This window comes from Bubalus bubalis, chromosome 2 (genome assembly GCF_019923935.1).
Source record: "Bubalus bubalis isolate 160015118507 breed Murrah chromosome 2, NDDB_SH_1, whole genome shotgun sequence".
NCBI lineage: Eukaryota > Metazoa > Chordata > Mammalia > Artiodactyla > Bovidae > Bubalus > Bubalus bubalis.
This window is the reverse complement of record NC_059158.1, coordinates 180,251,296-180,275,738: the sequence shown is the minus strand read 5'-3', so window position 1 is coordinate 180,275,738 and position 24,443 is coordinate 180,251,296. Positions and strand designations below refer to the sequence as shown.

At 45.9% G+C, this 24,443-nt stretch overlaps 2 protein-coding genes across 2 annotated transcripts in view; both read left to right on the top strand.

Moving 5' to 3' along the window:
* Positions 1-6,761: 6,761 nt before the first annotated feature.
* LOC102396155 (H/ACA ribonucleoprotein complex subunit 3-like) lies at positions 6,762-14,839 on the top strand. The gene is made up of 2 exons (XM_044925345.1): positions 6,762-6,779; positions 14,597-14,839. Exons 1-2 carry the CDS (start codon positions 6,762-6,764, stop codon positions 14,777-14,779), a joined length of 201 nt encoding a protein of 66 aa, XP_044781280.1. The 3' UTR covers positions 14,780-14,839.
* Positions 14,840-21,345: 6,506 nt separating this feature from the next.
* Positions 21,346-24,443, top strand: part of CLIC4 (chloride intracellular channel 4) — a 78,202-nt gene continuing 75,104 nt past the window's right edge. Inside the window, exon 1 of the mRNA XM_006077991.4 lies at positions 21,346-21,583. Within this exon, the coding sequence (XP_006078053.1) occupies positions 21,512-21,583 (72 nt within the window). The 5' untranslated portion in view covers positions 21,346-21,511. The remainder of the gene's footprint in view (positions 21,584-24,443) is intronic.

Below are 24,443 nucleotides of genomic sequence, written 5' to 3'. Positions count from 1 at the left end.
GAGGAAGAAGAGGTTTATTTGGATTGAGGGTGGAGGTATGTTTTTGGAGGATCCCTGGAGGCTTTGCCTCTGAATCCTGAAATATGAGAAAGATTTCCTCAGCCGGGAATGCCTGGAAAGAGAGTCGGAGGGTATAGCATGAGCAAAGATCTGTCGATTTCAGGGAAGTTGGGACCCTGGGCAGAGTAGCCTGAGGGGAGGGAGGTGGAATGTGAGATGGGGCCTTCAGGGCACAGGGCTCCTCTCCCCCCCCATCTCACCTCTGGGCTGAGAGGACCAGAATAACAGATAACATTACCAAGTGCTTGCTGTGCGTGTGTACTTTCTGGGCAATTAATCCTCACGACAGCTCTATGGAGAAGTACTGCTGCTGTCCCATTTTACAGCTGGGGAAAGTGAGACACAGATTAAGTAATTTGCCTAAGATCACACAACTGGCCAGGGCAGACCTGAGCTACAAATCCAAGCAGTCTGACCTCAAAGCCTGTGCTTTCATCATGCCCTTTACCTTCCTTGCTGGTCCCTATCCCAGTAGGGGGTGAGCAGCACCGGGCAGGGAGAGAGAAGTTCCACCAGGCCTGGGCGTCATTTTGTGAGTCACTGCAGCTGGTGGTTGCCGCAGCAGGGGCACCTGCATCTGGCAGACAAAGGCTCAGGAAGGTTTTGTCTCCAGTGGGCAGGGACCTGGCCCCCCTCCTGCGGCATGGGAGACAGGGAGAAGGTGGGAGAGCCGACGTGGAAGGAGCTCCAGGGCCAGGAGATCTTCCTTCCTAGTACTTGAGTTCTTTGAGTCTCCGTTCTCTCCTTTGAAATAATAATAATTCTCATTATTCCAAATATCATGCTATTAGGAGGAGGCAAATGGAACTCAGTAAAGAATACAAAGCTGCTTTTTACCATGTCATTCAAAGGTTATTTGTTTTTCTTGCTAAAGCAGAAATCCTGGGTTGGAAATGTTAGCAGAGATTGCCTTTGCAGCTTCATTCTTTGTTCTGCTTTTCTTTTTTTTAAAATCTTCTGTACAATGAACATATTTTACTTTTTAATGGACTCTCCCCCACAAAGAAGAACACTAAAATTCATTATTAACGTTCTTCCACAGGATATATCTACATAAACCTGTGCGGATGTGTGTAGAATGGCTTTGGAAGGCAACCCAGGAAAATGACTGTGTGCAGCCTGGGGGAGGGGAAATGACAGCCTGGGGTGGGGGTGGGGGACTGCCCTTGAACTATAGGCTCTCTGGGACTGCTTGAATTATTATTTATTTATTTTAGCATTTGCTTGCATCACCTCTCAAAAACTTTTCTTTTTTTTTTTTTCCGGTCAAGAGGAAGAATCAGACCCAAGTCCCAAATCCTCACTGGGTCCCCTGGTGCCCATACTTAGGATCCATCTCTGAGCTCCCCCTCCCCTTCTCTGTTCTGGCTTTTTAAGAGATGCCTTCGGGAGGGACGCTGGTGGGACTGGAAGACTGACTTGCCTTGTCTCCCAGTCAAGCGGCTGATTGCAATGAAGTGGATGCCAGACATCTTGGAGGGGTGGCGGGGGGCAGGGAGTTCTTCCCCCACTCAGCGTGGACCTACTCACTGCATCCTCCACACCAAGGCCACATTTCTTTTCTTTTTAATTAATAAAATTAATTAATCTTTAACTGCGACGAGTCTTTGTTGCTGTGCATGCTCAGGCTTTCTCCAGCTGCAGAGAGTGCGGGCTACTACTCACGGTGGTACGAGGGCTTCTTATTGTGGAGGCTTCTCGTTGTGGAGCACGGCTCTAGACCCTCGGGTTTCAGTAGTTGCAGCCCAATGGGCTTAGTTGCCCCGCTGCATATGGGATCTTCCCAGATCAGGAGTTGAACCCGTGTGCCCTTCATTAGCAGGCAGATTCTTAACCACTGGACCACCAGGGGAATCCTGGCCACATTTCTTAGGGCAGTATAAGGCCCTCCCTGCCTGGACTTTCCTCTGTCCAGTTTCACCCTCTCCACCCTCTCATCTCAGACTGATGGCCAGGCACCAGAAGAGCCTATCTTCTCTCACCCCAGGTCCACGCTCAAGCTGTTCCCTCCACCTGAACAGTCCTTCTGCCCTGCTGCACAGCTAATACCAACTGATTATACAAACCTCATTTTACGTGGAACCTCCTCCAGGAAGCTCTCCTTGATCCATCCTGTTAAGGGCCCTCCTCTGGACCACCCTGGGATCCCCTAGTGCAGAATTCTAGCTGTACCACTTTTGGCCTGGCTGTGTAACTCTGGGCTAATGACCTAACCTCTCTGTGCCTCAGTTTCCTCATGTGTAAAAGAGCACTTAGCTCAGACTTGTTGTAAAGATGATATGACTCAATGCAGATAAAATGTTCAAAATTGTGCCTGGTACATAGTAAACTCTGGATGACTCTCATTCTTATCACATGATATTTGGAATGGCCTGTTTATCTGTCTCTCCCGCCAGACTGTTAAGAGCTTCCTGAACCCTGTGGTTGGGTCATGTCCTGATGTTCACTCAGGGTCTGATACATATGAAGACAATCTTGAAAAATTCCTGTTAAATAAGTGAAATAATCTGTTCAGATTAATAAACATTTCTTGGGCACTTGCAAAGCATGTACAATATGTAACACTCCTTATTAGACACTGGACTACTAGGTATCTTCTAAGCAAGATTTCATTGAATCCTTATTACAAGGGTTTGAGTTAGGTACTTGCAGCATTCCCATTTCACAGATGGATAAACTTTCATTTTTTCATCATAGCGTATTACCTCCTGACATATTATACATTTATTTGTCTGTGAGAGAGCCTGCCTCCCCTGGCAGTTCTGTAAGCGTAGGGACTATTTTGTGCTACACTTTGCAGTGTTCACAGGGCTTAGGACAATGTCCTGCACAGAGCAAGTGCTCCTTTTTTATCTGTGTTAAACACCATTGCCTCTTGAGAAAACTCTGATGACGGTCTTCCACCCCAGACTAAGTTAGATGCCCTCATCCTGTGCTTTCATAGCACCTGGAAATTATGTGCACTTCCCCTAATCCAGCAGTTATCAGGCTTTGCTGATAGTTCTTCTTAAATCTGTGGTTTTCTTGGCCAATTGGCAGACTCTGGGAGGGCAGGACCTGTGGTTAATAATAATAATAAACAATGAACATTTGTTGAGTATTTAGCGTGGGACAGCTCTTTCCATGAGGTATCTATCCCTCTCAGTAGTATCTGTCCTCCTCAGTAGGAGCCTATGAGGTAGCATGTTGTCTCCATTTTACAGAGGAGGAAAACTGAGGCTCCTGGAGGTCAAGAGACTTGCTGCAGGAAAGTGAGTAGCAAGTCATGTGCTAGCAGGGCCTGGCCCAGGCAACTGAAGTTAGCATTGGGATCCTTAACCACTACACCTATTGCCTCTTTAGAAAAGACAACAGCTATTTATGCCACGAACTGAGTGAGGAGCACTTGAGAAATGTCTTCTGAATGCCTCTGACAAGCAGGAAACGAAAAGGTGTTCCCAGTTCCGGTTCTGCTGATTTCTGGTCCACTGGAGACAATAGGGGGCGGGGTGCCGAACCAGTCTGCGCAAAGGGAGGGATCACGTGGGGCTTTTTGGAAAGGGTGAAAGAGTGCCTCTTCCTTCTCACTCCCCAGCTCAGGTCCCAGAGGCTCAGAATCCCTGGAAAGACCAGTGGTTAAGCTGGTACTGCTGTTGTTTCCTGGCTGGCCCAGCCCCTATGGCCAGACTTGGGGGTGGCCCCAGAGATGATGATCTGGGAGGCTGGAATGTCTTCCTGGCTATCAGCAAAAGGGAAACCAACCAACACATAAAAAAGTCCTTCAAAAGAGAAATATCATAGAAAGAGTTCCATTGGTTCAGCCACTCCAAGAGAGAGGAAAAAAACCCCTGGATTGCAGTTAGGGATCTAGCGTTTCCTGCCTCCGGGCCCCTATGATGTTTATTTTAATTTAAAGTAATTTCAAACCAACAGAAAAGTTGCAAGAATAATATAAAAGCTCATATTATTGATAAGCTTATTTATATGAGATATACAAATATATGTTATTTATATATGAGAAATATGTAAATCTTTGTCACCTAGATTCCACAAACTTTTTACATTATGCCACTTTTATTTTCTCTCTTCATAGATAGATGATAGATATTAGATATAGGTCAATAAATAGATGGATATTAGATATAGATAGATGATAGAAGTTAGATAGAGATATGGATATACATCTAATTCTAGGGTATATACTATGGTTTCTGAACCATTTGAGAGTAGACTGCAGACATCACACTCCGTATCCCTTAATACTTTAGTACATATTTCCAAAAAATAAGGATATTCTCTTCCATAACCACAGTACGACCATGAAATTCAGGAAACTTGGCATTGACATGATTCTGTAATTACTATGCATACTACCATCCTGTCAGATGACGCAGTGACTCTCTTTATGGTATTCCTTTCTCTAGTACAAGCTCTGGGGCGAGGTTATGTGCTGTGTTTGGCTAATGCATCTTTTTACTCCCCTCTAACCTGGAAAAGCCCCCTGCCTTTCTTTGCATTTGTGACATTGAAATCTTAAAGAAGACAGAGCGTTTTACAGAATGTTGCTCGTTTGGGGTGTGTCTGATGTCTCCTCATGATCAGATTTGGGTTACACACTCTCAGTTGGAATCTTACAAAAGTGATGCTCTGTGCTTCTCCAGACATCACTTCAAGAACCCCCCCAATGTCTGTCTGCTTGGAGAGGGTGCTCTTTTTATTTTTCCTAACTTGTTATTTTATATTGGAGTATAGCTGATTAACCGGAGAAGGCAATGGCACCCCACTCCAGTACTCTTGCCTGGAAAATCCCATGGACGGAGGAGCCTGGTGGGCTGCCGTCTATGGGGTTGCACAGTCAGACACGACTGAAGCGACTTAGTAGTAGTAGTATAGCTGATTAACAATGTTGTGGTAGTTTTGGGTGGAGGGAAGAGATTCAGCCATATATATACATGTATCCATTCTCCCCCAAACTCCCCTCCCACCCAGTCTGCCCCATAATATGGAGCAGAGTTCCCTGTGCTATGCAATAGGTCCTCATTGGTTATCCATTTTAAATAAAACAGTGTGTACGTGTCAATGGAGAGTGTGCTCATTTTGATCACAGGGTTAAGAGGTGGTCTGGTTTCTCCACTGTATAAGTTGCAATCTCCCCTCCCTTTCTGGCGGGGTGGGGGAAAGCAATCTGTTAGGGGGCACTTGAAGGTCAAGTAAATATCCTGTTCCTGCTGATTCTTGCAGTGTTTATTTCTGATCAGCAGGAAGAGGTGCCCAGTCCCCTTTTACCTTCTTTGTCCCAGTCAGCCCCCACACCGTGCAACTGGGATGAGGCCTCTCCTAGCATACTTCATCAGCGTTCTGTGGGGCTTGGACATGTTTACCCCACCTGACCCTGTTATTTGAATCCAGGGACTCTGGTCCCTGCCTTAACAGGGTGGACTCAGCAGCTGAAGGGTATGGGCAGGTTCTGGGCAAGAAAGGACTCCTTTTAGAGTTTCACTTGAAAACAAAGAGGCAAACCAAGTTGGGGGAAAAAACAAGTGTTGGGCTCAGCCTTTAGAACCATGGCCATGTCTGAGATCAGCTCAGGAGGAATGGCTGTTGTCCCTCTGTTAGGGACTGTCCCCTCTGTGTATAAAAATACTGGCAGTTCTGGTCCAAATACAGACAGCCCAATAGGAAGCACAGTGCTATTTGAGGAGATGAGTGACTGTTTGATATGGGAAACAAACAGATCAACCAGCCAAGCCTCCAGGTATCACCAAGCCACCGACCACGGAGGGAGGAGGACTGAGCGTGTGGGATGCAGCTGGGAAAACACGGCCCCGCGGCTTGCAGGTCTCCTCTGGATGCTGAGACTTGGCACGGCTCAGAGCTGAGGGCCGTGTTTATTCTTTTGAAGCGTGAAGGGTACTTCTCAGCTTTGAAAAAATACAGTTGCCGGCTTGAGTTTCAAATAATTCAACGTCTCCTCTGCTACCCAGCTGTGATCTAAAAAACTGGGATTGTTCAGGCCTCAGAGTACCAAATAAATGAACTGTGACTGCCCAAGGATGAGAAAGAAGTGTCCTTATTCAAATCAACCTTTGTGGCTGGAAAAGATTGTCGATTTTTGGTCTGATATTGCAGGGAAGCTGCTGGGGGCTGGAGACCCACCCCTGCGTTCTTCTGTGGCAGCAGGTGGCTGTCTCTGCACCTAATTTAGACCTTAGGAAATGGACACCTCATCTGAGTCGAGGCCACCAGCTCTAGCAGTGAGGGCTACTTCTCTGTGCTGAAGGTCATAGCCATGATCTTAGGTCAAGAGGCAAAGGGCGGAACAGGCATCTGGGGGAAGACGGTTGAACGCAGGGTACTGCCCACAGGATGGCTATGGGTGATGGGAGGGGGTGGTGCAGTCTGGAGTCAGAATCGATTTGGGTTCAAATCCCACCTCTGTCTCTTACTTACCAGCTATTTGACTTGGGCAACTGACTGAAGGTCTCTAAGCCTCAATTTCTTCCTCTGCAAAATGGGGTTCAATAATAACAGTGGACTTGGGTTGTAGGTATTATATGAGGTTATGTATACAGTGTACCCAGTGAAGCACATATTAAGTGCTAAATGCACCTCTAATAACAAGAATAGTGATGATGACGGTGGTCATTATTATTATTTCTGAACCTCCGGGCTATGTTTGGCTTGGTTAGGAGGCTGGAGCGGGGGTGGAGGTAGGAGTGGGGATGTGGGCCGAGGGAGCAGTAAGTGGCCCTGAATTGAGGCCACCAGGCACAGAATGCCATCATCCTGATGGCCAACTCCACTAGCTCCTACCCTCATTCGCAGCAACCTTGAACACCATTTTAAGCGACTGTGTATTATTGCATTGTGTAGATGAACTATGGGGGTTTTTTGAACTATGTTTTATTTGAGGAATTTTTAACAGCTGTAGAATATTCCAATGATTGGTTGGATCATGTTTTGACAGGGAAACAAAACGGTGTATTAGAATACAAACCGGCTTTGGAAATACAGATCTTCAACTGTTTAGTCAACATTTTTTAAGCATCAACTTTGGGCCAGGCCCTGTGCTGTGTACTGGTCATACAAAGGTTAAGAAGACTGGCAGGGACCTGCCCTCATGATGCTTAGGGTCTAAAGGGGCTGACAAGCATACAAGCGGACCTGAGTTTAAACCCTGGCTGTGTGATCTTAGTCTCATGTCTTCCCTGAGCCACAGTTTCCTCGGATACAGAGGCTCAATGTAGAGTGTTATAGCCACAGTATTTGGCCAACAAACAGTTCTCTTTTATATATATGCATATATATATGTGTGTGTGTGGTTTTATATATGCACATATATATATGCATTAGTGGTTTTATATATATGCATATATATAAACATGTATACATATATATCTGTATTATATATACATATATAGTATAAGTGAAGTTGCTCAGTCATGTCCGACTCTTTGCGACCCCATGGACAGTAGCCAACCAGGCTCCTCTGTCCATGGGATTTTCCAGGCAAGAATACTGGAGTGGGTTGCCATTTCCTTCTCCAGGGGATCTTCCCGACCCAGGGTTCAAACCCCGGGTCTCCCACATTGTAGGCAGACGCTTTACTGTCTGAGCCACCATTAAGGTGGGTACATACATAGTATCAGATCAGATCAGATCAGTCGCTCAGTCATGTCCGACTCTTTGCAACCCCATGAATCGCAGCACGCCAGGCCTCCCTGTCCATCACCAACTCCCGGAGTTCACTCAGACTCACGTCCATCGAGTCAGTGATGACCTCCAGCCATCTCATCCTCTGTCATCCCCTTCTCCTCCTGCCCCCAATCCCTCCCAGCATCAGAGTCTTTTCTAATGAGTCAACTTTTCGCATGAGGTGGCCAAAGTACTGGAGTTTCAGCTTTAGCATCATTCCCTCCAAAGAAATCCCAGGGCTGATCTCCTTCAGAATGGACTGGTTGGATCTCCTTGCAGTCCAAGGGACTCTCAAGAGTCTTCTCCAGCACCACAGTTCAAAAGCATCAATTCTTCAGCGCTCAGCCTTTTTCACAGTCCAACTCTCACAGCCATACATGACCACAGGAAAAACCATAGCCTTGACTAGACAAACCTTTGTTGGCAAAGTAATGTCTCTGCTTTTGAATATGCTATCTAGGTTGGCCATAACGTTCCTTCCAAGGAGTAAGCGTCTTTTAATTTCATATATAGTATATACATATCTAATTATAAAATATACATAACTATTAATATATAAATTTTTTTGCCCTTATGGGTAATATGGCCATGGATAGCTTCCTAAAATAGCTTTTTCTTTTGGGGATGGACTATTTATCATAAGCTGATTTTTGCTATCTAGCTAACGAAGGTTTTTTTTTTTTTCTTTCTTTCTTTCTTTGTTTTTTTAGGCTGTGCTGGAGGCTTGTGGAATCTTACTTCCCAGACCAGGGATTGAACCAGGCCCTGGCAGTGAAATCACCAAGTCCTAACCACTGAACCACCAGGGAATCCCCTAAAGAAGTTTTTCTAAACCCTCTGCTAGTCTCCAGTGTTCACCAGGCAGGAAGTGGGCAGGAGCCACCAAATTGGCAGGAGGTCTCAGCAAGTAAGATCTCTTGTTTCTCATCTGCCTATTTTGTGTTCCTCCAACACACCAAGGAAATTCTTGCCTCAGTGCCTTTGCACTGGCTGTTCTCTCTGCCTAAAGCACTAGATACCACCTAGATATCACCTTCACTTTCTTCAGGTCTTTACTTAAATGTCATCTTCTCAGAGAGGCTGTTCTTAACCACTGCCCCTCGACTCCTCTCTTCATCTCCTTTCTCCTATTTCTTCTTCTTCATAACTCTTATTACCTCCTAGCATAGGTATATTGGCTTGGGTATTGGCTTATTATCTTTCTTCCTAAATGGAATGGAATGTTTGTGAAAACCAGGATGTTGTCTGACCTGGGCTGGAACAATGCCTGGCATATAGGAGGCCCTCAGTAAAAATTTGTGGCATAAGTAAATAAAGAGATCACATGGGACTACTCATAATACGTACAGTATATACTAGTGTCTGGAAACAGTAAAAAGCTGTTCAAATGAAAGGGAGAATGAAAATAATTGGAACCTGAATACTGTGCCTTATTTGGGTGATAGGCCATTGAAGATCTTGGCTGGGGTGTATGTGAGTGGGGTTTGGGGTCGGAGAGGCGGTATTTCTTCCCTGCCAAGCTGCAGTGAGAGACTGATGGCCTCTATGGGGATCCAATCCAATTAAGGCCCTGGCTCCAAGTCAGCTCGGGTTCCCTTGCTGGCTGCAGCAGCTTCCAAGCGACAAAATGAAACCTGTAACTTTCCCGAGATGAGACAGTCTCCAGGTGAGCAGGGCAGAGAGGGGCTGAGCGTAGGGTTTCTGCTCCCAAGGGAGCAAATCTGCATTGCATGCACAGGGTTCTAATATTCTGTGTATGTGTGTGTGTGTCTGTGTGTGTGTCTGTATGTCTGTGTCTGTGTGTGTGTCTGTCTCTGTGTGTGTGTGCGTGTCTCTGTGTCTGTGTGTGTCTATATGTCTGTGTCTGTGTGTGTCTATGTGTGTGTGTCTGTCTGTCTCTGTGTGTCTCGTGTGTGTTTGTGTGTATGTGTGTCTGTCTATGTGAGTGTGTCTGTATGTCTGTGTCTGTGTATCTGTCTATGTGTGTCTCGTGTGTGTGTGTGTCTGTTGCTGTGTGTGCGTGTCTTTGTGTGTGTGTGTGTGTCTGTGTGTGTGTGTCTCTGTGTGTGTGTGTGTGTCTGTGTGTGTGTGTGTGTGTATGTTTCTGTGTGTGTGTGCATTCCAGGCAAAGTGGCTATTTACCATCCTCCAAACCCAGTGCTCACAGAGAAGCAGCTGGACGCGGTGGAAAGGCGTCAGATGCAAAGCAAGGGGACACAGGTTCTGAGATCCGCTCCTGCACAGCTGTGTGACAGGGCAGGAAACCAAGAAGGCAGGGAGGCTGAGACCTGCCCCGACTCACATAGCTCTCTACTACAGAGCTGGAAAGGCGGCTGTCCACAGGTTTAGGCTTCATTGTGCTCAGAATGGTCTTTCAACTTTGTTTTTCTTTTTTCAAAACATTTTTTTGGAGAGGTAATACATAGCTTAAGGACAAAATTTTAAATTTATGTAAAAAGAATCCATATTGTAGTAAACAAATGTACACCTCTACCCCCAGTGACCTGGTTCTCCTTTCTGGGGGTAAACACGTGTCCAGTTTCTTGTGTATCCTTCCAGAGAGAAATGCACTTGTGACATAGAGTTATGAAAAGATTATTATGGTATGTGAATGTGATACGCAGGCTTGCAGAAATGATGCACAGGCATTACATTAAAATTTAGACTAATATAGAGAAATCTAATATCACAGGTAGAGATTATGCTTCTTCATGTATCCAAGCATTTTCAAGGTTTTTTGGTGAACATATTATATGTGTGTGTGTGCTCAATTGCTCAGTTATGTCTGACTCTTTGGACCCCCTGGATTGTAGCCCACCAGGCTCCTCTGTCCATGGGATTTTCCACTCAAGAATATTGTGGAGTGGGTTCCCATTTCCTATTCCAGACTATCTTCCTAACCCAGGGATCAAACCCACGTCTCTTGCATCTCCTGCCTTGGCAGGCAGATTCTTTATCACTTTACCACCTGGGAAACCTGGTGCATATATATGTGTATCAGTCAGTTCAGTTGCTCAGTTGTGTCCAGCTCTTTGCGACCCATGGACTGCAGCACACCAGGCCTCCCTGTCCATCACCAACTCCCAGGGCTTGCTCAAACTCATGTCCATCAAGTTGGGGATGCCAGGTGATGCCATCCAATCATCTCATCCTCTGTCATCCCCTTCTTATTCTGCCTTCAGTCTTTCCCAGCCTCATGGTCTGGGTCTTTTTCAATGAGTTAGTTCCTTGCATTGGGTGGCCAAAGTACTGGAGTTTAAGCTTCATCATCAGTCCTTCCAATGTATATATGAATATACATATTCTAAGAATATATTCTAAGCATATATATATGCTAAGTTGCTTCAGTCGTGTCTGACTCTGTGACCCTATGTACTGCAGCCCACCAGGTTCCTCAGTCCGTGGGATTCTCCAGGCAAGAATACTGGAATAGATTGCCACGCCCTCCTCCAGGGAATCTTGCTGACCCAGGGATTGAACCCAGGTTTCTTTTTCCTGCATTGCAGACAGATTCTTTACTGCTGAGCCACCAGGGAAGCCCAATTTCCCTTATAATGTGCCTTATATATAAATAACATATCTGCCATATATATGTATGTTTCTCAAAAACAATTTTGATAGAACTTCACATATTATTGAGGGACTTCCTATTCCCAGATATTTTTATGTTTTTGGTTGCAGGAATAACTGAGATGTTTACTTCTATTATAATTTCAAACTGGCAGGGTTTTGAATATAGGAAGGCACTGGTTTCTAAAAAAAATATTAACTTTATATCTTATCATTTACATGAGATTGCTCTTACTATTTTGTTGTTGTTGTTTCGGTCATACCATGTGGCATGCGGGATCTTAGTCCCCAGACCAGGAGTTGAACCCATGCCCCCTGCAATGGAAGCATGGCGTCTTAACCACTGGACTGCAAGGGAAATCCCAAGGTTGCTTGTTGTTGCTTACGGATTTCCAGTTGTTTTTCTTTGGAACTAATGTAGAAGACAATCAGCCCAGTAGATCCTGCTCCCATGGATGCTTTGTTAATAAACTCTTTTTGATGTGACTGATGACCTATCACGTCTGTGTAAACTTCCCCTTCTTTCCCTGACTTAACATAAGCCTCTGTTATAGACATTATCCCCACACTTGACAGAAGAAATTGTGGCTTGGCAAGGTGAAATGATTTGCCTTAGCTGGTGAGTGGCAGACCTGGCATTTCAACTGAGGTCTGTTATGCAAAATCTTTTGATCTTAGCATGGCAAAACGAAGTAGAGAAGAGGTTAGAGAGGGGTTTGTGCAAAAGCAGCAGAAGACGACATTTTTTGAATGCCTAAGCCATGCCAAGAACTTTATATACTATCTTTTTGAATGTTCATAAGATCTCTTGGAGGCCAGCGTTATGAGCAGATGGTTGGCCGGGGCCTGGGCTCAAGGACAAAGAGATCTGGGTTTGATTATTAGCTCGGCTGCTTTCCAGCTGTGTGACCCTAGGCACATTGCTTAGCTTTTCTGAGCCTCAGTTTCTCTGCTGTAGCCTTGTTACAAAGAGTACCTGAACGGTCCTCCTCTCAAAGGTCTGTGTCCTGGAGCTTGTGGCCAAGAATACCTCAGTCCTTGGACCCACACACTGGAACTTTGTTTCTAGAGCCTAGAAAAGCTGAATTGACATGTGTCTCCAGCTCCTATGTTTGTTGAATGACTTTGCTTCCTCCAGGGGAGCCCATATCTACAGGGAGGTGGGAAGTTGGTGCTTCTGTGGACACAGCATTCAGGTTAAACTTTAGCCAAAATTATGGCTAAGTCACAATTAGCAGGATTTTATAGGACCTAATTCATATTGTGGGGACGCATCTGAAGTTCAAAGATGCATTGGGATTTTCCATAACTGAGTTGACTGACATCACTAGAGATTAGTTTGTTGTTGTTTAATCACTCAGTTGTGTCCGACTGCTTTTGACCCCATAGACTGTAGCCCACCGGGCTCCTCTGTCCATGGGATTTCGCAGGCAAGAATACTGGAGTTGCCATTACCTACACAGGGGATCTTCCAGACTCAGGGACCAGACTCATGGCTCCTGACACGTCTCTGGCATTGCAGGTTGATTCTTTACTCCTGAGCCACTGGGGAAGCCCCCAGAGATTAATTAAGCACCTGTTACAGGTGCAATGAGAAAAACGATGTGAAACTTAGGAGATGGAGGTTAAAAGGCAATGGCTGAATTTTATTTATTCTTTCACTGAATCTCATCAAACTTGGGGCTTCTCAGGTGGTGCTAGTGGTAAAGAACCTGCCTGCCAATGCAGGAGACATAAGAGTCTCAGGTTCAATAGATCCCCTGGAGGAGGGCGTCAAGATTATTATTATTTTATTATGTCCCAAGCACTGAGCTAGGTATAAGAAAGTATAAATAAGAATTATAGGTATACATGATTTTGTTGTACATCATTGTATTGTACTTTGTAGATATTGTATTTTCTTACAAATTAGAGGCTTTTGGCAACTTGGCATTGAGCAAGTCTATTGGCACTATTTCTCCAACACTGTTAATTTATTTAATATACTTATTTTTAAAATGTATTTAAAATCTTTAATGTATCAAGTACTCTGCTAAATCATTTGCATGCATTATCTCACTTAATCCTCACAATTACCCTGTGATATTAGTATTCTTATCACCCTTATCTTATACATAAAGAAACTGAGGCTTACAGACTAATTTGCTATTTTTCCCATTGTCAATTTAGTTAGCAAAGAATAAATATTTGAAACCCAGGTCTAGTGTACCAACAGCATTATTTTTATTTATTTATTTACTTTTGCTTGTTATTTTTGGCTATGCCATGGGATCTTAGTTCCCCAACCAGGGATCAAACCTGTGCCCTCAGCAGTGAAAGTGTGGCATCTTTCTGCCAGGGAGTTTTCTAACAGCATTATTTCTTTTTTGAATTTTTAATTTTTTAAAAACCTTTAATTTTGTATTGGGTTATAGCCAATTAGCAATGCCATGATGGTTTCAGGTGAACAGCAAAGGGACTCAGCCATGCATACACTTGTGACCATTCTCCCCCAACCCAGACAGCATATTCAAAAGCAGAGACATTACTTTGTCAACAAAGGTCCATCTAGTCAAGGCTATGGTTTTTCCAGTAGTCATGTATGGATGTGAGAGTTGGACTTTAAAGAAAGCTGAGTGCTGAAGAATTGATGTTTTTGAACTGTGGTGTTGGAGAAGACCCTTGAGAGTCCCTTGGACTGCAAGGAGATCCAACCAGTCCATCCTAAAGGAGATCAGTTCTGGGTGTTCATTGGAAGGACTGATGTTGAAGCTGAAACTCCAATACTTTGGTCACCTAATGCGAAGAGCTGACTCATTTGAAAAGACCCTGATGCTGGGAAAGATTGAAGGCGGGAGGAGAAGGGGACGATAGAGGATGAGATGGTTGGATGGCATCACCGACTCAATGGACATAGGTTTGGGTGGACTCCGGGAGTTGCTGATGGACAGGGAGGTGTGGCATGCTGTGGTTCATGGGGTCGCAAAGAGTCGTACACGACTGAGCGACTGAACTGAACTGAACTGATTCTCCCCCAAATTCCCCTCCCATCCAGTCTGCCACATAATATTGAGCAGGGTTCCACGTGCTATATAGCAGAACAGCATTATTTTAAAATTAAAGTATGTATATTATTTTTTTCAGGTTAATGCTACTGCACACTTAATAGACTACGTACAGTGCAAACATAATTTTTATATGTACTGGGAAACCAAAAAGTTTGTGTGACTTGCTTTATTAAGATACTGGCTTTATGAGTTAGAGGTAGCTGCGGAGGGAATTGAAAGCTTAGGCTTTGCTGTGATTACTCCAGTATTACTACAGTGGGCAGGGAGACCAGGTCTACACCCTGAAGAAGCCTGACTCTATGGCACAACAGACCCTCTGGGCCTACCCTGCTCAATTCTCCCTGGACGACAAATACTCTCAAGATGAAATCACCATCAAGAAATGCTTCAAGGTACTCATGACCCAGCAACCTCGGCCTGTCCTCTGAGGATCTCTTAAAATCTCATATCCCTTCTGCTGCCTGCTAGCTCCAGGAGACTTTCTGAAACCATGCTCTTCAATCTGTGAGCCTTGAAGTCTTGCTACAACTCTTGCTTCTTGAATCCGGTCTCATCCTTGCCTTTGATCATGCTTGTTGTGAGGCAATTATGGTAGCATCCTCTTTAAAGGGAAGATGTTTGAATCATCTTTTCATACTTTGAATCACTGCCAGGTTATTAAAATGATTTGAAAGAGAAAAAAAAAACGATACTGGCTTTATTACTGTGGCCTGGAACTGAACTCACATCTCTAAGGCCTGCCTCTCATGTTTATTAGCGCTTAGTATATGCCAGGCCGTGTGTTAATAAGCTTTACATTTATTTACCTGTTTAATCTCCATAACAACTCTATAAGATAGGTATTGTAATTATCATCATTTTATAAGAGGAAATTGGTATAGAGGTCCTCTATACCAATCACAGAGCTAGGAAATAAGATATTTTGCTCAACTAAAGATGGATGTAAGGTTCCTTTTACTCCGAGAATCTCACAGTATACCAAGGAAGAAGACATTGATATGAATAGTAATAATAGCTAATATTTATTAAATGTTTATAATTAAATGCTTTACATGGATTATCTCATTTAATCCTCAAAGTGACTTTATTAGTTAGGTTCTATTCTGGTCTCTTGTGATGAGAAGGCTTGCTTGAGTTAAGTACCTTGTCCAGATGGAGTTCAAAATCAGGCAGTTTGCTAGAGAAGCTCACTTTAGTACATGCAATACCACCTAACCTCCTTGATGGGTGATGTAGAATCCAGACCAGCACATTGGTTCAAGGCAGCTCCTTGGAGCAGGGCAATATTTGAGCTGGGCCTTAAGGATAGGTAGGCACTTACCCATACCCACTAAGTATACAATGTGGTAAAAAGACAATTGTGGGTTGAAGTCTCAGCTCTGCCACCTTCCCAACTGAATGACTTGTGTTTCATCTCCTCCATTCCCTAGTTTCCTTAATTGTAAGTGTGGACAATGAAAATTATTCATCTGAAACACCATGAGGAATAAAGTTTTTTTATTTTTTTAAGAGTGCAGGCTCAGTAGTCGTGGCATGCACAGGCTTATTTGCCCCAGGTTATGTGGGATCTTCCAGATGTACAAGCTGGGAATAGAAAAGGAAGAGGAACCAGAGATCAAATTTCAAGACTCTTTTGGATGATAGAAAAAGCAAAGGAAGTTCCAGAAAATTATCTACTTCTGCTTCATCGACTACTCAAAAGCCTTTGACTATGTGGATTACAAAAACTGTGGAAAATTTTTAAAGAGATGGGAATACCAGGCCACCTTACCTGTCTCCTGAGAAACCTGTATGTGGGTCAAGAAGCAACAGTTAGAACCTTACATGGAACAACTGACTGGTTCCAAACTGAGAAAGGAGTACATCAAGGCTATACATTTTCACCCTCTTTATTTAACTTATATGCCGAGTACACCATGCAAAATGCTGGGCTGGATGATCACAAGCTGGAATCAAGAGACTGCTGGGAAAAATATCAACAACCTCAGATATGCAGATGATACTGCTTTAATGGTGGAAAGTGAAGAAGAACTAAAGAGTTCTCAGATATGCAGATGATACTGCTTTAATGGTGGAAAGTGAAGAAGAACTAAAGAGCCTTTTGATGAAGGTGAAAGAAGAGAGTGAAAGAGCTGGTTTAAAACTCAACATTCAAAAAACTAAGATCATGGGATCTGGGCCCATCATTTCAAGGCAAATAGAAGGGGAAAAAGTGGACGTGGTGACAGATTTTCTTTTCTTGGTCTCCAAAATCACTGCAGACAGTGACTGCAGCCATGAAATTAAAAGATGCTTAATCCTCAGAAGAAAAGCTATGACCAACCTAGACAGCATATTAGAAAGCAGAGGCATCACTTTGCCAACAAAGGTCTGTGTAGTCAAAGCTATGGTTTTTCCACTAGTCATGTATGGATGTGAGGGTTGGACCATCAAGAAGGCTGAGCACTGAAGAAATTATGCTTTCTAATTGTGGTGCTGGAGAAGACTCTGGAGAGTCCCTTGGACTGCAAGGAGATCCAATGAGTCAATTCTCAAGGAAATCAACCCTGAGTATTCATTGGCAGACTCTTGAGAGTCCCTTGGACTGCAAGGAGATCCAACCAGTCCATTCTAAAGGAGATCAGTCCTGGGTGTTCTTTGGAAGGACTGATGCTAAAGCTGAAACTCCAGTACTTTGGCCACCTCATGCGAAGAGTTGACTCATTGGAAAAGACTCTGATGCTGGGAGGGATTGTGGGCAGGAGGAGAAGGGGATGCCAGAGGATGAGATGGCTGGATGGCATCAATGACTCAATGGACATGAGTTTGGGTGAACTCCAGGAGTTGATGATGGACAGGGAGGCCTGGCATGCTGCAATTCATGGAGTCACAAAGAGTTGGACATGACTGAGCAACTGAACTGAACTGAACTGAACTGATTCATTGGTAGGAATGATGCTGAAGCTGAAGCTCCAAAACTTTGGCCACCTGATGCGAAGAGATGACTCATTGGAAGACCCTGATGCTGGAAAAGATTGAAGGCAAAAGAAGAGAACATCAGAGGATAAGATGGTTAGATAGCAACATCAACTCAGTGGATATGAATTTGAACAAACTGTGGGAGATAGTGAAACACAGGGAAACCTGTAGGCCATGGAGTCACAAAGAGTTGGACGTGACTTAGGGACTAAACAACAATGTGTTCCCCAACCAGGGATCCAACCCACATTCCCTTCATTGGAAGGCAGATTCTTAACCACTGGACTCCCAGGGAAGTCCCCATGAGGAATAAATGTGATTGGATATAAAAACACTCAGATATCTGGCATGCATCATGAGAGTTCAGTAGTTGAGATTAAGGACAGATGGGTTTAAGACCAACAGCTATTTCCTAAGCAGCACTTACCATGCACCAGGCACCACTGCGTGCATTTAACAATGATTTACTTATCCACAATCCTATTAAAAATCATAACTATTATTAGTTACTATTTTCAGACCCATTTTACAGAGGAGCAAAGTGAACACAGCCAAGTTAAATAAGGTATTCTGAGCTAGTAAACGACAGTGGCAGAACTGCAACCCGGGCAGTCTGACCCAGAGTCCACGTACTTAGTACTTCACTGCCTCAGTTGCAGACAGTGGGTTTGAGACAGTCAGCTAGAGCAGCACTACAGAATCAGGACTGGGAAGAGGCAAGTGTGTGGGGGCTTTCTGGAGGTGCCATCTTGCCCCTTGGAAAACCTGACTTCTCATTTAGCAGCAATCATAGACAAACACAAACCACCTGACCTCTCAGAAAGGCACGAACAAGACCTTCCAAAGGGTACATCAGGGGTGCAGGAAACTGTAGCTTAAACAAGGCACATACACCCATTCCATAAGTTCTTACTGTGTATTATGAATTGTTCTATGAGCTGGGAATATTAGCCATAACCAAAAATCAAACAAAGAGTTCTGCCCTCATGGAATTGATGTTTAGTGGCAGGAGAGAGACAATAAGCAAATAAACAAGTAAAATGTATTTCAGAGGGTGATAAGTGTTATGGAGAGAAATAAAGTGGAGAGTAGAATGAGGTTGGACCACTTGGAATGTTGAGTAGGATGGTATTGGGGGAGATTTCCTTGAGAAAGAGGTATGTGAGCAAAGACCTGAAGGAGGCAAGGGAATGGGAATTGCAGGAATCCTGGGGGAAGAATGTTCCTCTGGGGGAAGAATGTTCCATAGAAGGAGGAGAGCAAGTGCAAAGGCCCTGAGGCAAGAGGGCATTTGGCACATTCAAAGAATAGCAAGGAGGCAGGTGTGCCTGGGATAGAGAGCAAAGGAGAGAGGAATAAGAGATGAGGTCAGAAACGGGTTGGGGTGGAGGAGGGAGGAGAACACATCTCTACCTGTCTTCAAGATCTGTGTGCGTGTTATAAAAACAAATGAATACAGAATGCAAAACATGCATGCATTTCAATACCGGAATATGAGACTTAAATGCAATATGCTTGTGGACCCTGCCCCACATACACTTCCTGGTTCTCTCCCTTTCTACCTCTCCCTGGACTGGCTCTGCCCATCCATGCAAGCCACGTGGTGGTGGAAATTTGGGAATGTAGGTAGAAGTGACTGTGATCAGATTTCTAAGCCCAGGCTCCGGGTCTCATCACTGCCTCAAGGTTCTGTGGGGGAGAATGTCAGTGGCTTCCTGTCAGTTAGGATCTGCCTCAGTAAGGCCTAAAAACTCCTGGTCAGCTCATCCCTCCACGCCTTGGTCAGCTCCATGTCCTCGGCCGAGAGGCCAGTACGGGGCTGTTAGCAGACACTCACCACAGGTAATAGTGACTGATTCAAGCTGAATTTGATGACCATCAGGCAACCCTTTCACAAGAGGACCGCCTGGAAATATTCTTTGCCTCAGGGCCAGTCTGGGGTCATCTTGGAGGTTCCATTCGATTGTTTTGGACCTGGATCCGCTTTAAACTGGTTCACTATTTTGGTTCCTTTTCAGGCAGGTAGACACTGGAAGCAAACTTTGGTTCACTTTCCTGACTCCATGAAGAACTAACACTTAGGTTCAGTTGGCACTTCAGTTTTTGTTTTATTGTTTTTTTGGTTTGGGTTCCCATCTCGGGGACAGCCTTCTGGCATTTTACTTCTTTTCAACAAGTGGGCTGGTCTCGGGGAGTTGAGTGTGACGCCATCCTCGCCTGTAGGGGTGGACAGGGACAGGAGGCCTAGAGTGGCGATAGTTGCTATCACTGACTAAGCAGGACGGGAGGTAAGGAAGGCCCAGTAACAGCCCCGCCCCCATCTAGAGAATGAAACTGAGGCTTAGGGAGTTGGGGCTTCCCAGGTGGCTGTGGTAAAATAATCTGCCTGCCAATGCAGATTCGATCCCTGTGTCGGGAAGATTTCCCTGGAGGAGGAAATGGCAACCCACTCCAGTATTCTTGCCTGGAGAATCCCACGGACAGAGGCTCCTGGCAGGCTACAGTTCATGGGGTCGCAAACTGAGTGACTGAGCAGGCAGGGATTTCAGAATTTTGCGGTTTAAGGGCTTAGTCTGACTCTAGATCATGTGCTCCTAACCCCTGGGGTAGGATGTTTCTTTAACAGAGTTCCTGCAAGAGAATTTGAGCAACACGCTATGGACTGGGAGAGGGAGGAGCTGCCGGTTTCACTATATTTTCACACATAGGTTCACTTTGTTAAAACATTCTGACATGTGCTATGCTCTGAGGATGTGGAGAGATAAACCTCGGTCTGATCCTCTCAGGACTCAGCCTTTAACTTAAGCTAGGAGGTGGGGAGGAGTAGCTGAGTCATGTTACGGAAAGTCGGAAAGTGAGAAGAGGGGACAAGTAACTGTTTCCAGACGGGATGACACTTGCCCCAGGCATTCATCAGTCGCAAAACCAGACCGGTGCTTACCTCCTGCCTGACTCAAAGTATACAGCCACTGTCCTCAGGGGCTTCAAATCCCAGTAGAGTTTTTCCAGTTTGAAGACCACCCGCATTCAAAAGGTCCCGGTGCTTGTTAAAATGGGAATTTCTTCCTTCCCCTCGGGAGGAGAAGCAGAGAATTGGGTAAAGCAGGTCTGGGTGTAGCACCCAGGTGATTCTTATACACACTTCAGGTTTGCCAGGTGGATGGGGAAAGGAAACCACTTCGGGGAAGAGGAACCCTATGAATGAATGGCTTGAGAGTCCTTCGTAGCCTCGGGCAAAGGCGCTCAGTTCAAGCAAGACTTTAGGCTCTCGGAGGAGAGGGATCACCTTCCGTGCTGTTTATTGCGGGCGGGTGGGGGGCAGGCACACTGTAGGGTCTCATAAATATGTGTTAATACGCTGGCTCCCAAGACAGAAGTGACGGGAGAGTCAAAAGGGAAAACGGAGAAGTCAGAGAGGAAGGATAAAACGGTGCTTCTTAGGGGATGAAAACTTTCTTCGAAGAGGCAGTAGGGAGCTCTGCCTAACTGAGGGTGTTGGGGGGAGGCGACTGCTGAGGGAAAGGGCGACGAGTCCTGGGGGGCTGCAGCAGAGGGGAGAGGGCGGGAGATGCCTTCTCGCTTCTCCAGGCCGGCCGAAGGCTGAGGTCACTTGGCACAGCGCCAGTAGCAGCTGCGAGGACGCGCGCGCACTTCGGCGGGAGGCGGTGTCAGGCGCTGGCTCCCGGGGGACTTTCCCCTCCGCCCCACCTAGGGAGGCGAGGCTCAGAGTCCCGCCCTCCGCTCGCCCAAGCCCTGGCTTCTCTGGGTCCCCACCGGCGCCAAGCCCCTGAGCCGAGGTCAGGCCGCCTCAACAGCCTCCAGGGGCCGGAGCCATCCTTCTGCCCCCAACCCCCCCACCCCAACTCAACACCCACTTGGCCGAGGCCACGCCCCCGAGCTCCGGCCGCCCACTTTTCCTCTGGAGAGCCCGGAGACTCCGGCCTTTGGCCCCGCCCCCAGCCGAGACCCCGCCCCGGTGCCCCGCCCCCGCGACTTGAAGGGGCCTGGGCTGCGGCCGCCTCAGAGTCGCGAGCGCGGGGCGTGGGGAGGTGCTGAGGAGGAGAGCCTGAGGCGTGGAGGCTGAGGCGAGCTAGACGCCAGGACAGTCCAGGGAGCTGCAGCGCGGCGGGAGCCCGTAGCCAGAGCAGTCCCGGAGCAGAAACATCCGTCACCGCCGTCCGCGGAGCCCAGCCGAACCGGCCATGGCGTTGTCGATGCCGCTGAACGGGTTGAAGGAGGAGGACAAAGAGCCCCTCATCGAGCTCTTCGTCAAGGTGAGCCCTCGCCGCCGTCCCGTCCTCCCAGAGCCGCCAACTGCCCCCGCCCGGTGCCCGCCGGGCCGCGGGGGCGGCGTCCCCTGGGCGCTCCTCGGCCGCGGCGCCCCCACGCGGCGCAGGGCAAGCGGGCTGGAGCGGAGCTTTGCTCCCGCGCCCCCGGCCCATTGTCTTGGGCCCACCCGCGCCTTCCCGCCGCCGAGGCCGGTCGAGGCAGCCGGGGTGGACCGGGACCCCAGAAAGCCAGCACTGCGGGGCGGGGAGGCGGGGCGGGCACCGCATCCAGCCGCGGGGACCCCGGCGGATGCCTCACACCGTCCCGCGTCCGGGTGGGGCGAGCTTCTCCCTCCACCCCCGCCGCCACCCCGGGGCCCCGGAGGCCCCAGTTCCTGGGACCGGGGCGGGGGTGGGTCCTGTCACCCCCCTCTCCCCAAGCCGCCGCCGGGGCGCCCGACCCCACCCCACCGCAGCCCTCGGCTCTCGACCCAAGTCCACTCCCAGCCCGGGAGGCGAAGCCTCAGCCGTCGTGAGCTGATGGACTGAACTTCTGTGAACGCTTTCTGAAAGAGCGTGTCACTCCGGCTGTAGGAAACTGTAACTTTAATTTTCGATTCCGTCTGAAAAAATGTTTTAAAAAGAGTAGACATTCCTGGGCCTCCGGAAAAGATCGAGATTCCCAACTTGGGTTTTCCTGTCTGAGGTATTTTACCACCATCTGGTTTCTTGTTTCTCAAGCGCGAGTGTTTTGTATGATGCAACATTTTGGCTGCTCCCCTCGGTGTTGCTGCCTCGGGAAAGATTATGTGCCCTTTTGTTTTGAAAGAAAAACTGACGAGGAAAGAATTCGTAACTTGTTTGGGCTTTAAAGGGTTGATTTTTCCCCCCTTCTGGTCTCTTTAGTTTTTATATCCTGGAACTACCATGTTTGTTGACAAGTACTACCTCTAGCCCTTTACTTTTTTCTTCAGTGTTTTTCGTTTTCGCAAAGGAGAAAGAGAAGTTCTGAACATCTGGATCCAACTGCCTCTCTCAAAACTTCTTTAAAATCCTCGAGATTTTCTTTCTTAGTCACTTACTTAAGCCAGCTCTCAGATTTAAGCTCTTAGTTGGAGAATTTAACAGATATCCGGAACAATTTTGTTCTTTATTTCCTGAGTTTTTATTTTAAAGTACAGAAGACATTTAGGGGTGTGTTTGAGACATGGAAGGAAGAAATGCTCTGCAAGTGATGGGCACAGTGTTTTGAGATTTTCAGTTATCAGTTTTAGAAGCAGTTGGATTCAGGGAACTGAAACAGCAGACAGGTATAGAACTCGCAGAGTATCTTCAAAGAGTCTCAGTTATTTGTAGTGGCAGATATAGAACTTTGAGATACAGAGAATGTAGGAAGAAATCTGAAATAAGAAAAAGGAAAAAAAAAGAAAAAGGAAGAGGCCTGGAAGGCAGCATGGAGAAGGGAGAGGGGTGGGTCAGAGAGAAGTATTCAAAAAATTTCACTGAGCCAGGAATAGGAAGGAATTTCCATAAATTCAAAAACAGTGTATCTACTGAAAACCTAAAAAACATGTTACTTAAGCATATTACTTCAGAAGTATCATTAAATTTACAGTCAGATAAAGGTGCTATCAGTAGTGGCCTTTCAGCATTGTACTGGAGGTCTAGCCAATACAATAAGACAAGAAAAAGAAATAAAGGATGTGAATTACAGGCAAGGAGATCAATGCTTAATGCCTTATTACTATTAATATAACTCTTCAGTTAGGAGAGAGATGTGGTGCCTTGTTTCCCAGACTTGAGTCACTTGTATACATCCCTTCTTAATTTTCTGTATATTTCTTGAATTGGTATTATTTACTAAATCCAGCTCACTTTTTAAAAAGCATAAACACATTGCCCTAAGCAATAATGCTTGTGAAACTGGATTAGGTGTGGTGGTTATATTTCTTACGTGCATAACTATCTAAATAAATGTTTGTGAGCCATTTAAAAGCATCCTGCTTATCAACAGTTGTAAGCCTCCATCACTGGGCTTGGTGGCAAAGAACCAGGTTCAAGTCATAGTTCTGTACTCACTGGCTAGTTTAACCTGGGCAGGTTATTTTCCCTCTCTGAGACTTGTTTTCCTCTATATGAAGTAAGAGGTGAAATGTTTTCTGCTGCCCCATGATTCTGCATAGGCAAAACTTTGTACTGATATAAATCAGGATAGCTGTTTCAAAGGGGGAAAAGGGGACAGGTAAGTTGTGGTAAAGAGTATTCTTGATTACCAAAATCTATGTGTGGGAAATGCCAGTGGGGAAAATACCCTTGTAAATAAAATTATTTTGAAAGGGGCAAAGGGGTGGAGACTGTGGTTGTCCAGTGTGGTGTGTTAAACACCTGAGTTTGTAGCAGGAAACTGTTACCTACACCTAAAGGAAATGAGTATAAACATGCTACCTGTTCAGGTAGCATTAAATTTTATGGAAATAGGCTAGGACCTTTGAGCTAGTGTGACTAGACTTGCTACATTTTTTCCCCCTTGTTTTTGGAGTTGTCTGTTCATGAGCCCAGTGATTTCTCATTGCCTGTATAACAGCAGTGCTCCATTTTTGTTTACCCCAGCATGTACAGGATGGGGGGTGCCCTTCCAACAGTAAAAGAGGCCTACAATGGCAGTCATCCTCAAGAGTTAGGATGCCCTCTTTTTCCTACTCTAAGGGGCTGGTATGGATTTTGATACACTAGTCCTACTTGGGGACCACTGATTAATAGGGTGAAGTTCAAGCCCTTAAGCAAGGTCATAAAGTCTCTTATCTGCTGCCAGGTTTCTAATCCAATTTGTCCACTTACTAATTGTGAGTCCCAGAGCACATTGCTT